General features: G+C 48.0%; 1 protein-coding gene across 3 annotated transcripts in view; it reads left to right on the forward strand.

Moving 5' to 3' along the window:
* Positions 1 to 12,382, forward strand: part of LOC110488561 (fibroblast growth factor receptor-like 1) — a 59,522-nt gene that overhangs the window by 10,191 nt on the left and 36,949 nt on the right. Inside the window, exon 1 of one of the 3 annotated variants that reach the window (XM_090198157.1) lies at positions 7,588 to 8,959. The exons of 1 other annotated variant lie outside the window; for it this stretch is intronic. Coding sequence is in view for 1 of the 2 variants with exons in the window: in XM_021560809.3 (XP_021416484.1) it covers positions 8,962 to 8,971 (10 nt within the window). In the remaining variant the exon portion in view is untranslated. Of the gene's footprint in view, positions 1 to 7,587; positions 8,972 to 12,382 lie in introns of those variants that run through there. One more of the 3 variants, XM_021560809.3, reaches the window with a different exon arrangement.

Consider the following 12,382-nt stretch of genomic DNA (forward strand, 5'->3'; position numbering starts at 1 on the left):
AGTATGGTCAGGGCGTGAGTTGGGTGGGTTGCCGGTCAGTTAGGAGCTGCCAGAGCTGCAGGCACCGTTACTCCGGTGCTGCCGGAATTGCCCTTCACTCCGGAGCTGCCGGAGTCTTCCGCCTGTCCGGTGCTGCCGGAATCTCCCGTCCATTTGGCACCCATTGCTAGGGTCCCCAGTCCGAGGTCGGTGGCGAGGGTCGCCGCTTTAAAGAGGCCACGGAGGCGGGTTAAAAGGAAGACAAAGACTATGGTGGAGTGGGGTCCACGTCCCGCGCCAGAGCCGCCAACGCGGACAGACACCCACCCAGACCCTCCCCTATAGGTTCAGGTTTTGCGGCCGGAGTCCACACCTTTGGGGGGTGGGGGTGGGGGGGTACGGTCTGACCTTAGTTCTTTTGTTATGTCTTTGTTTTAGTATGGTCAGGGCGTGAGTTGGGTGGGTTGTCTATGTTCATTTTTCTTAATTTGGGATTTTTGTGTTTGGTCTGGTATGGTTCTCAATCAGAGGCAGCTGTCAATCGTTGTCCCTGATTGAGAACCATACTTAGGTAGCCTGGTTTCACCTTTGAGTTGTGGGTGATTATTTCCTGTGTCTGTGTGTGTTCCACACGGAACTGTTTCGGTTTGTTATTTCACTTTGTTATTTTTGTATTTTGTCGTGTTCAGTTAGTTCTATTAAATATGGACACTTACCACGCTGCGCATTGGTCCTCCACTTCTCCTTCATACGACGACCGTTACAAGCGGTATGTGAATTGAAGTGGGTCTAGAGTGTCTGGGAGAATGCTGTTGATGTGAGCCATGACCAGCCTTTCAAAGTACTTCATGGTTACCGACGTGAGTGCCATGGGGCGGTAATCATTTAGGCAGGTTACCTTCGCTTCCTTTGGCACAGGGACTATGGTGGTCTGCTTGAAACATGTAGGTATTACAGACTCGGTCAGGGAGAGTTTGAAAATGTCAGTGAAGACACTTGACAGTTGGTCCGTGCATGTTTTGAGTACACATCCTGGTAATCCGTCTGGCCCAGCGGCTTTGTGAATGTTGACCTGTTTAAAGGTTTTGTTCACATCGGCTACCGAGAGCGTTATCACACAGTCATCCAGAACAGCTGGTGCTCTCGTGCATGCTTCAGTGTTGCTTGCCTTGAAGCGAGCATAAAAGGCATTTAGCTAGTCTGGTAGGCACGCATCACTGGGCAGCTTGTGGCTAGGTTTCAAATTTCAGTTTCAAGCCATACCACATCCGGTGTAGTAGGATTCAATCTTAATCCTGTATTGACGCTTTGCTTGTTTGATGGTTCGTCTGAGGGCATAGGGGGATTTCTTATAAGTGTCCAGATCAGTCTCCTGCTCCTTGAAAGTGGCAGCTCTAGCCTTTAGCTCGATGTGGATGTTGCCTGTAATCCATTGCTTCTGGTTGGGATATGTATGTACAGTCACTGTGGGGACGACATCATCAATGCACTTATTGATGAAGCCGATGACTGAGGTGGTGTATTCCTCAATGCCATTGGATGAATCCCGGAACATATTCCAGTCTGTGCAAGCAAAACCGTCCTGTAGTGTAGAATCTGCGTCATCTGACCACTTCCGTATTGAGCGAGTCACTGGTACTTCCTGCTTTAGTTTTTGCTTGTAAGCAGGAATCAGGAGGATAGAATTGTGGTAAGATTTGCCAAATGTATACATCTCTGTGTGTGGAGTAAAGGTGGTCTAGGATTGATTTCCCCCTGTTTGCACATGTGACATGCTGGTAAAAATGTTGTAAAACTGATTTAAGTTTGCCTGCATTAAAGTCCCCAGCCACTAGGAGCATTTTGGGTGAGCATTTTCTTCTTTGCTTATGGCCTTATAGAGTTGGTTGAGAGCAGTCTTAGTGCCAGCATCACTTTGTGGTGGTAAACAGATGGCTACGAATAATACAGATGAGAACTCTCTTGGTAGATAGTGTGTTCGACTGTTTATCGTGAAGAACTCTACCTCAGGCGAGCAATGCCTCGAGACTTCTTTAATATTGGACATTGCATACCAGCCGTTATTAACAAAAGACACACAACTCCACCCCTCGTCTTACCAGAGGTAGCGTCTCTGTTCTGCCGGTGCATGGAAAATCCCGCCAGCTCTATATTGTCCGTTTCTTCGTTCAGCCATGTCTCGGTGAAACATAAGATGTTACAGTTTTTAATGTACTGTTGGTAGGATAATCTTAATAGTAAGTAATCAGTTTTATTTTCTAACGATTGCACATTAGCAAGGAGAATGGAAGGCATTGGGAGTTTACTCGCTAGCCTCCGGCTTCTCAGAAGATTTGCATTACCACAGTCGTAACCTCCCACCGTTAAAGGGCATGTGACATTTTTGATATTTTGAAATGAAACAATATACCATATTACTTCTTATTAGTAATATATGTATTGTTTTAGAAACATTACCAATCATGCTAATAGCGTTTTTTTGTCTTTACCTCCCTTATCTCACCTCATTTGCTCACATTGTATATCGACTTTTTTTCTACTGTATTATTGATTGTATGTTTGTTTTACTCCATCTGTAACTCTGTGTTGTTGTATGTGTCGAACTGCTTTGCTTTATCTTGGCCAGGTCGCAATTGTAAATAAAAACTTGCTCTCAACTTGCCTACCTGGTTAAATAAAGGTGAAATATATATATATTTTTTTAAAGAGTTCTTAAACCAGGTGCAACTCAGTTGCTGCTCAACAGTAACAGCTACCTAGTAGATGGAAAAGGAAGGTAGCTAGCTAGTAGGTAGATATCATTTTCTATGGAATGTTTTTCATATGGCTGAAGTCATCTGTGTAAACTGCTGATCTGGACACTTGTGTGTAACCAGAGCACAAACAAATAAGCTAGGGAACGTCCTTGGCTGCTTTTATAGTCAGTTAGATCCACCAAACTTGGGGAAAACTGCCACTCTGCTAATTTATAATAAATGCACACACCAGAACAGGTGTGTGGATCATAATAATCATTGCTTGTTTTGCGCAACCTGTGCCAGTCAAATGAAAACACCATGCTTGCTAACTTGGTTAGCTATGTAATCAGTAATCAATCAGTACTGAGTGAATGAACAAAATATTTTGGAACAAACTTGTGCTGTCGTTATCAGACTGTTCATTTAAATAATGTCAAGTTGCCATATCTATAACAGGGTTTGTAGCGCAATAGTTAGAGTTACCGCCCTAAGATTTGAAGGTCTGCCGGAGGGGATATTTTGACCATTCTCTGTCATGTATAGTTTTTGAGATCTCTTTCCTGACACACATGCTGATGCGCACACACACGATGTGTGCTTATTTTATTGTATTAGTTGTCTCTTAAAAGCACCTTTGGGTTCATTGAGTGGCAATTAGTACTAGTGCACTCATCTCGCTACTACAGAGGAGAGAACGTGGAGAGACCATCTCTCAAACTTTCAAGGACAAGGTCGTTGCACTCATCTGTCACATGCACGCCATCCCTACGGTACACGATAAGTTGGCAGGTTGTAAACATTGCTTCCTATCAGAAGCTAAGAAATCTGTTAAACCGGCCCACGTGGAGCTGACAAACGACTTACGCTTATTCGTATGCACACAGTACATCGCACACTATCAGTAGCACTTATGTATGTTCTGTTCCAAATCTGTGAGTACTCCCATCTGCTTTCATATTTATACTGCCATTTATAAATGTGGGAATGTGTGCTCTTTTACTGGAGTTGAACAAGCGTGTAGAGCATTTCTAAGGACATTTATATCTTAAGGATTTAAAGCACCTATCCAATGTCAGATTTGTAAATAATTATTCTTAAAAGTGTTTTGTACTTGTCTAACGACTTTGTATTTTACAGATGTTTCTCAGCAGTTTGTCATTTGTCACAGTTTGTATCAGGAGTTACCAAAATGGCTAATGACAAGTTGAGCCACAGGGTTAGGCAGGCTTTTTTGTTCAAGCCCAGTGCTACCAAACCTGATTCTACTACTCAGCTGTTCATCGAGACCTTGAATAGTAAAATCAGGTGTGGTAGAACTGGGCTTCAACAAGAAAGCCTGCAGAACCCTGTGGCTCTTCAAAAGCAAGTGTGACCTTCCCTGAATTGTATGTACAAAGTTTACTATATCTGATGAATGTATGTTTGATTCTAAATTGTATATTTTGTAATAACTCACTGTTGTTTACATGTAATATAGTAGAAGGCCTTTCCTCAGTAAACTTTAAAGTGTATTTTCATGTAAATAGTTACATACATACGTACGTACGTACGTACGTACGTAGGTACGTATGTATGTATGTATGTATGTATGTATGTATGTATGTATGTATGTATGTATGTATGTATGTATTTAACTAGGCAAGTCAGTTAAGAACATGGGTAGAGAAAAACAATCCTGTTTACTTCATATTAGCTTAAATGGGTTTCTGGTTTTTTGATTCCCTCTGGAAAATCGGCTGTTAATATTAAATAAATACTAATAACAACATTATTTCTGTTGCCATTTGTCATTATTGTGTACTTTTACTTTACATTTATTGCTTTGTTTTGCTGTATTATAATGTTGTCCCACCCTGATCTGTTTCATCTGTCTTTGTGCTTGTTTCCACCCCCCTCCAGGTGTCGCACCATCTCCCCCATTAACCCCAGTGTATTTATACCTGTGTTCTCTGTTTGTCTGTTGCCTGTTTGTTTTGTTTTTCAAGCCTACCAACGGGTTTCCCCTTGCTCCTGTTTTCTAGTTTTCCCGGTTTTGACCATTCTGCCTGCCCTGACCCTGAGCCTGCCTGCCGTTCTGTACCTTATGGACTCTGATCTGGATTACTGACCTCTGCCTGCCATTGACCTGTCGTTTGCCTGCCCCTGTTCTAGTAATAAACTTTTGTTACTTCGACACTGTCTGCATCTGTGTCTTCACTAAACGTGATAGTACGAACTGGCCATGACTGACCCAGCAGACTCGGACCAGCTCCGCAACACCATCTCCTCCCAAGGAGCCACCAACAGAAGGCATGAGGAGTTGCTTCATGGTCTTGTGGAAGGGTTCCAGACCTTGGCCGAATGCCATGACCAAGCGTTGGACACATTGCTGGAGCAATTCCGCGGGTTGCCTGTTAGTCAGCCTACCACAAAGGTACCCTCCCAGCCCCTCAGTAACACGGCTGTTAGCAGCACCGCCACCCCGGTTTCTCGTGAACCCTGCTTACCTCCCCGGAAGGTGGAGAGTCGGGCACCTGTCGGACGTTTCTCGCTCAGTGTTCCCTCATCATCGAGCTGCAGCCCTCCTCCTTCCCCTCAGACCGCTGTAAGATGATAGCATACCTCATCACACTGATGTCCGGGAGTGCTCTCGCCTGGGCTACGGCAGTATTACGGGATCAGCAGTTGGCCGTATATTTCAGTCTGGAGGAGTTCATCGTGGCGGTGAAGAAAGTTTTCAATGCTCCATTGTCCGGGAGAGAGGCTGCCCGGAAGTTACTCCAGCTTCGGCAAGACTCCCGCAGTGTGGCTGACTATGCAGTGGATTTCCGCACGTTGGCAGCTGACAGTGCCTGGAACCCGGTAGCGCTGTTCGACATGTTCCTGCACGGAGTATCGGACGAAGTAAAGGACGAGCTTGCAGCTCGGAAACTACCGACTGATCTCCATTCACTCATCGCCTTGACCATTCAGATCGATGGGCGACTACGGGAGCAAGGGAAGGAGAGGAGGTTCGATTTCACTCGCCTGCCCAAGGCATCCACCTCGCCTCGACATCCTGGAAGTCCCCGACGGCTCTATTGCCGAGAGAACCTGAGGCTACCCGAGTTCCCCCGAGAGTCTCAGAAGTCTGCCAATTCACCTCTTCCCCGAACCGACGCAATTAGGCAGAGCTAGGCTGTCCCCAGCCGAACGGCTATACAGGCTTCACACAAAGAGTTGCCTGTATTGCATTTCGTGGCCACCTGTCCACTAAAAGACCAGGCTCACCGGTAGTAGCGAGTACTCTGGTGGGTCACACGGATAACTTTTCCTCTCTCCTTACTTGCATTCCTTTTCATTCCATCTTGCTGTGGGGGAACCTGTCACAATCTCTCCAGGTACTCATCAACTCTGGGGCCGATGAGAGCTTTATGGACACTACCCTGGCATCCGATCTGGACATCCCCACTGGACAGGCGCTCTATAGGCCGGTTCACCCACAATACCACCCCCATCAACCTACGTGTGTCAGGGAACCACAGTGAGATGTTCTAATTCCTTATTAAGTCTCCTCAGGTTCCTGTGGTATTGGGATTATCTTGGCTCCAGCGACACAATCCCCTTATTAACTGGTCTTCTGGTGCCATCATGGGCTGGAGCCCATTCTGCCATGCTCATTGCTTGAATAGCCTGCCCCAGGATGTCTTCCTGGGGGCTCGAAAGTTGCCCAGGACTTCTCCGCCATTATCGCTGAATACCAGGACCTCCAGGAGGTGTTTAGTAAGGCCCGGGACACTTCGCTTCCGCCACACTGACCCTATGATTGCGGGATCAACCTTCTCTCAGGCACCACTCTACCCCGGGAACGACTGTACTCTCTGAGGACTCCCTAGCTGCAGGGTTCATCCCTCCTTCTGCTTGCCCTGCGCCCGTGCATAAACTACCTGGGCCTCAACGACATCACAGGGAAGAACCGCTACCCGCTACTACTCATCTCCTTGGCCTTCGAGCCACTCCAGGGGGCCACCATGTTCTCCAAGCTGAACCTACGGAATGCCTACCACCTGGTGTGGATACGGGAAGGGGACGAGTGGAAGACTGCCTTCAACACGGCCAGCGGCCACTACGAGTATCTGGCATGCCATTTGGTCTTACCAATGCCCCTGCTGTATTCTAGGCTCTGTTGAATGATGTTCTCCGCGACATGTTGAACCGGTTCATCTTCGTCTACTTCGACGACTTCCTTGTTTGCTCCCGCTCTGCCCAAGAACACGTGCTCCACATCCGACAGGCCTCCTGGAGAACCAGCTTTTTGTGCAAGCAGAGAAGTACGAATTCCATTGCTCCACCATCCCCTTCCTAGGTTACATCATTGCTGCAGGGAGTGTACAGATGGATCCCGGGAAGGTGAGAGCGGTGGTGGATTGGCCCCAGCGTATGTCCAGAATGCAACTGCAACATTTCCTGAGATTTGTCAACTTTTATCGCCGCTTTATCCCGGGGTTACAGCACCCTGGCTTCCCCCCTGTCTGCACAGGCCGATGCTTTGGATGTCAGAGAGGGGGCTGTACTGTCCCAATGTTCTTACCTGGACCTCCAGTTACATCCCTGCGCCTTCTTCTGCCATCGCCTCAACGCCACGGAGAGGAACTACGATGTGGGGAAACGTGAGCTTCTCACGGTGAAGATGGCATTGGAGGAGTGGAGGGTACTGGCTGGAGGGGGCAGAACATCTGTTCATTGTGGGGACAGACCACAAGAACCTGGAATATCTCTGCACCGCCAAGTGTCTCAATTCCAGTGAAGCTAGGTGGGCCCTGCTTTTCACCTGGTTCAACTTCTCCCTCTCATACCGACCGAGATCCAAGAATGTCAAGCTGGATGCGCTGTCACGCCGTTATAGCCCCGCGGCTCCACGCACGGAACCAGAGGCCATCCTTCCCACCTCGTGCCTGCTGACGGCACTCAGCTGGGGAATAGGGAAGCATGTTCGTGAGGTGCAGAGTTCCCAGCCAAACCCAAGGGGGACCCAGATAACCAGATATTTGCTCCTGGCACTGTCCGCTCCTCGGTCCAGGCTCCCGTCAGACCCTGGCATTTGTGTGACAATGCTTTTGGTGGCCTACCATGGTTCCTGACATCTCCACATTCATCTCAGCATGCACGATCTGTGCACAGAACAAGACTCCCCGACAAGCTCCGGCTGGTCTCCTTCAACCTCTGCCTGTTCCTCACCATCCCTGGTCTCACATATCCCTGGACTTTGTCACGGGTCTCCCCCCGTCTGATGGCAACACCGCCATCCTGACAGTAGTGGACTTCCAACTTCAATCCTCTACGTAAGCTACCCTCTGCTGAAGAGATGGACCATCTCATGGTGAAGCATGTCTTCCAGATCCATGGACTCCCAGTGGACAAAGTCTCCGACCGGGGTCCTCAGTTGTCGCCCCTGTTCTGGAAGGTGTTCTTCACACTCATTGGGTTGTCGGCCAGCCTATCCTCCGGGTTCCACCCCCAGTCCAATGGCCAGTCGGAGCGAGCCAACCAAGACCTGGAGATGACTCTTCGCTACCTGGTCTCCTCCAACCCCACCACATGGAGCCAGCAACTAGGGTGGGTCGAATATGCCCTTCAACACCCTTCCTTGCTCTGCCATGGGTCTCTCACCCTTTGAGTGTTCCCTAGTTTATCAGCCCCCGTTCTTTCCGGAGAAAGAGGAAGAGGTCGGCATACCCTCAGCCCAGATGTTTGCCCACTGCTGTTGTCGTACCTGGAAGACAGTCCGGTCGGCTCTTCTCAAGACCACCTCCAGGTATCAACGACAAGCGGACCGCCACCGGACCCCGGCTCCCCGGTATCGTCTTGGGCAGAGGATATGGCTGTCCACCCAAGATCTGCCCCTCCGGGTGGAGTCCCGCAAACTTTCCCCCCGGTTTATCGGCCCTTTCCCCATCTACAAGATCATTAGCCCCTCTGCTGTTCGTCTTTTGTTGCCCCGTACCCTCTGTATACATCCCACTTTTCATGTGTCTAGGATCAAACCAATGTCTCACAGCCCTTTCTCTCCTGTTTCCACGCCCACCCCTCTCCCCTGTTTCATTGACGTCCAACCGGAGTACACGGTGAGGCGTCTCCTGAAGGTTCGACCTTGGGGCACGGGATTCCAGTACCTGTTGACTGGGAGAGTTATGGCCTGGAGGAGAGGTTCTGGGTCCCCGCCAGGGACATCCTGGACCCAAGCCTCATTGCTGATTTCCAACGCCGGCACCCCGGTCAACCAGGTATGCGTTCAGGTAGGACGCCAGGTGGCGCCCCCTAGAGGGGGGTGTACTGTCACACCCTGATCTGTTTCATCGGTCTTTGTGCTTGTCTCCACCCCTCTCCAGGTGTCGCCCATCTTCCACCCCCAGTGTATTTATACCTTTTGTTCTGTCTGTTGCTTGTTTAGTTTGTCAAGCCTAGCATTTCCCCCCTTGCTCCTGTCTTTTTCTAGTTCCTGTATTCTAGTTTTCCCGGTTTTGACCATTCTGCGTGCCCTGAGCCTGCCTGCCGTTCTGTACCTTGTCACACCACCCTGGATTATTGACCTCTGCCTGCCCTGACCCCGAGACTGCCTGCTGTCTGTACCTTATGGAATCTGATCTGGATTACTGACCTCTGCCTGCCCTTGACCTGTCGTTTTGCCTGCCCCCCGTTCTAGTAATAAACGTTTGTTACTTCGACACTGTCTGCATCTGGGTCTTCTCCTGAAACGTGATAGTTGTATAATCACCTTCTGGGGTAAAAACCATGAAAACTTAAAAAGGCAGCATTGGTTTGAAGACAAAAAAGAAAGGAATTTCACCCATACTCTACCAAGGTTTTCCAGCACACAGCTTTGACCTACTCCAGTAGCTATGTTGGTCTTATGTACTTCCAACACAGGAGGTTGGTGGCACCTTAATTGGGGTGGATGGGCTCGGGGTAATGGCTGGAGCGGAATTGGTGGAATGGTATCAAATATACCAGCCATTATAATGATCCGTCCTCCCCTCAGCAGCCTCCACTGTCTTCCAACAATGTGTAGGCAGCTTGCTTAGGATTCAAACCTTCTCAAACAGCCTAATTCATACTCTTCGGAGGGATAATGGACTTTACAGTGTCCTGCTATTAAAATAGTATATATTCACCATCCTAATATTGAGTTGCACACCCCCCCCCCCCCCCCCCCCCCTTTTGCTCTCAGAACAGCCTCAATTCGTCAGGGAATGGACTCTACAAGGTGTTGAAGGCATTCGACAGGGATGCTCTATAGACCTCTATATCTATATGAGTGACTGTGTCGAAAACACCTCCTCCTTTTGTTATGTTAGGTACGGTACCTACTGACCAAGAAATATGTTATGAAATATATTAAGGTTTATAGATATACAGGCGGGCAACACGAAACAGCTCACTCAATCAAGCCTGATGGTGTTGGAAGTATTAAAGTAAAGCTTGCTTTCATATACATTGAACAAAAATATAAACGCAACATGCAACAATTTCAAAGATTTTACTGAGTTACACTTGATATTATGAAATCAGTCAATAGAAAAAAATGACTTAGGCCCTATGGATTTCATATTACTGGGAATACATATATGCATATGTTGGTCATATGTTACCTTAGAAAATAAGGTAGGGGCGTGGATCAAAAAAACAGTCACAACCATTTGGCTCATGCAGTGCGACAGTTAATCAAGCTGTAGATTGTGGCCTGTGGAATGGCTGTGCAAAGTTGCTGGATATTAGCGGGAACTGGTACACGCTGTCGTACACGTAAAACCAAAGCATCCCAAACATGCTCAATGGATGACATGTCTGGTGAGTATGCAGGCCTTGGAAGAACTGGGACATTTTCAGCTTCCAGGAATTGCATACAGATCCTTGCGACATGGGGCCGTGCATTATCATGCTGAAACATGAGGTGATTGCAGCGGATGTATGTTACGACAATGTGCTTCAGGATCTCGTCACTGCATCTCTGTGCATTCAAATTGCCATAGATTAAATTTAATTGTGTTCGTTGATGGTAGCTTATGCCTGCCTATACCATAACCCCACTGTCACCATGGGGCACTCTGTTCACAATGTTGACATCAGCAAACCGCTTGTGCACACAACGCCATAGTGTCTGACATCTGCCCGGTACAGTTGAAACTGGGATTCATCTGTGAAGAGCACACTTCTCCAGCATGCCAGTAGCCATCAAAGGTGAGCATTTGCCCACTGAAGTCGATTAATAGCCAAACTGCAGTCAGGTCAAGACCTTGCTGAGGACGACGAACATGCAGATGAGCTTTCCTGAGACGGTTTCTGACAGTTGTGCAGACATTTTTCGGTTGTGCAAAACCACATTTTAATCAGCTGTCTGGTCTGACCTCAGACCATCCCACAGGTGAAGAAGCCGGATGTGGATGTAGAAACTGTCCCATTACAGAGAATATCCTAGCTCCATATATGAAATTAAGAGCATGCGTATCTGGAGCATGTCTACTCATTTTATCAAATAAAATGTCAGATATCCGGAAATATATAGATCCTCTGATATTGACCCTTTTCGCCAAGTGTAGGATCGAAGAAGTATTCAAGTAGATGTCACTCAATAGAGATGAGAAAGGTATCAGAGTGACTGAAGAAGACCTATGGGAAGTGGATATGGGACCTTAACGTCACAAATAGCCTGATTACTACTAGTGAGGAGTGACTGGGTGGGTGTTTGATTGAGAGGAGTGGGAGTGAGAAACACTGGGGTAAACCAGAGGTAAACAGGGGATTGTTTACTTAGCTCTGTTTACCAAGCCCTCCTCTTGTCTCCTCTGACTCCAACTGCGTAATCTCTCATCGGTGATAAGGAACCTGAATTCCACACACTAGACTGAGATCTGTCATTGTTTGGTCTAATGCCCCCCCCCTGCCATGCCAGGATCTGAGTACAGAGATAAGCAGGGTTGCTCTCTGAATGAGTTAATAGCTACAGATCAAACTCAAGATGGAGGGCACCTTGGCAGGAACTTATTTCAGTTCAAGATGGAATACCATGATGAGTGCTCAGAGCATTCACTGACCAGCTGGCAAGTGTCTTCACTGACATTATGTATTTATTTACCCCCTTTTCCTCGCCAATTTCAATATTGTCTCATTTCTGCAACTCCCCAATGGCCTCGGGAGGCTAAGGTCGAGTCATTTGTCCTCTGAAACATGACCCACCAAAACCGCGCTTCTTAACATCCGACCGCTAAACCCGGAAGTAAGCCGCACCAATATGTCGGAGGAAACACTGTTCACCTGACGACCAAGTTCAGCCCGCAGGTGCCCGGCCCGCCACAAGGTGTCGCTAGAGCGCCATGAGCCAAGTAAAGCCCCCCGGCCAAACCTTCCCTTAACCCGGACAACGCTTGGCCATATGTGGACTCCCGAACACGGCCGGTTGTGATACAGCCCGGGATCGAACCCGGGTCTGTAGTGACGCCTCTAGCATTGCGGTGCAGTGCCTTAGACTGCTGCGCCTCTTGGGAGGCCCAGCCTTCACTGATATTTTCAACCTATCCTTGACCCGTTCTGTAATACCAACTTGTTTCAAGCAGACCACCATAGTCCCTGTGCCCAAGAATGCCAGGTTAACCTGCCTAAATGACTATCGCCCAGTAGCACACACATCTATACAAAGGGAATACGTATGG

The sequence above is a fragment of the Oncorhynchus mykiss genome, chromosome 14 (assembly GCF_057628025.1).
Source record: "Oncorhynchus mykiss isolate SJ-2025 chromosome 14, ASM5762802v1, whole genome shotgun sequence".
Classification (NCBI taxonomy): domain Eukaryota; kingdom Metazoa; phylum Chordata; class Actinopteri; order Salmoniformes; family Salmonidae; genus Oncorhynchus; species Oncorhynchus mykiss.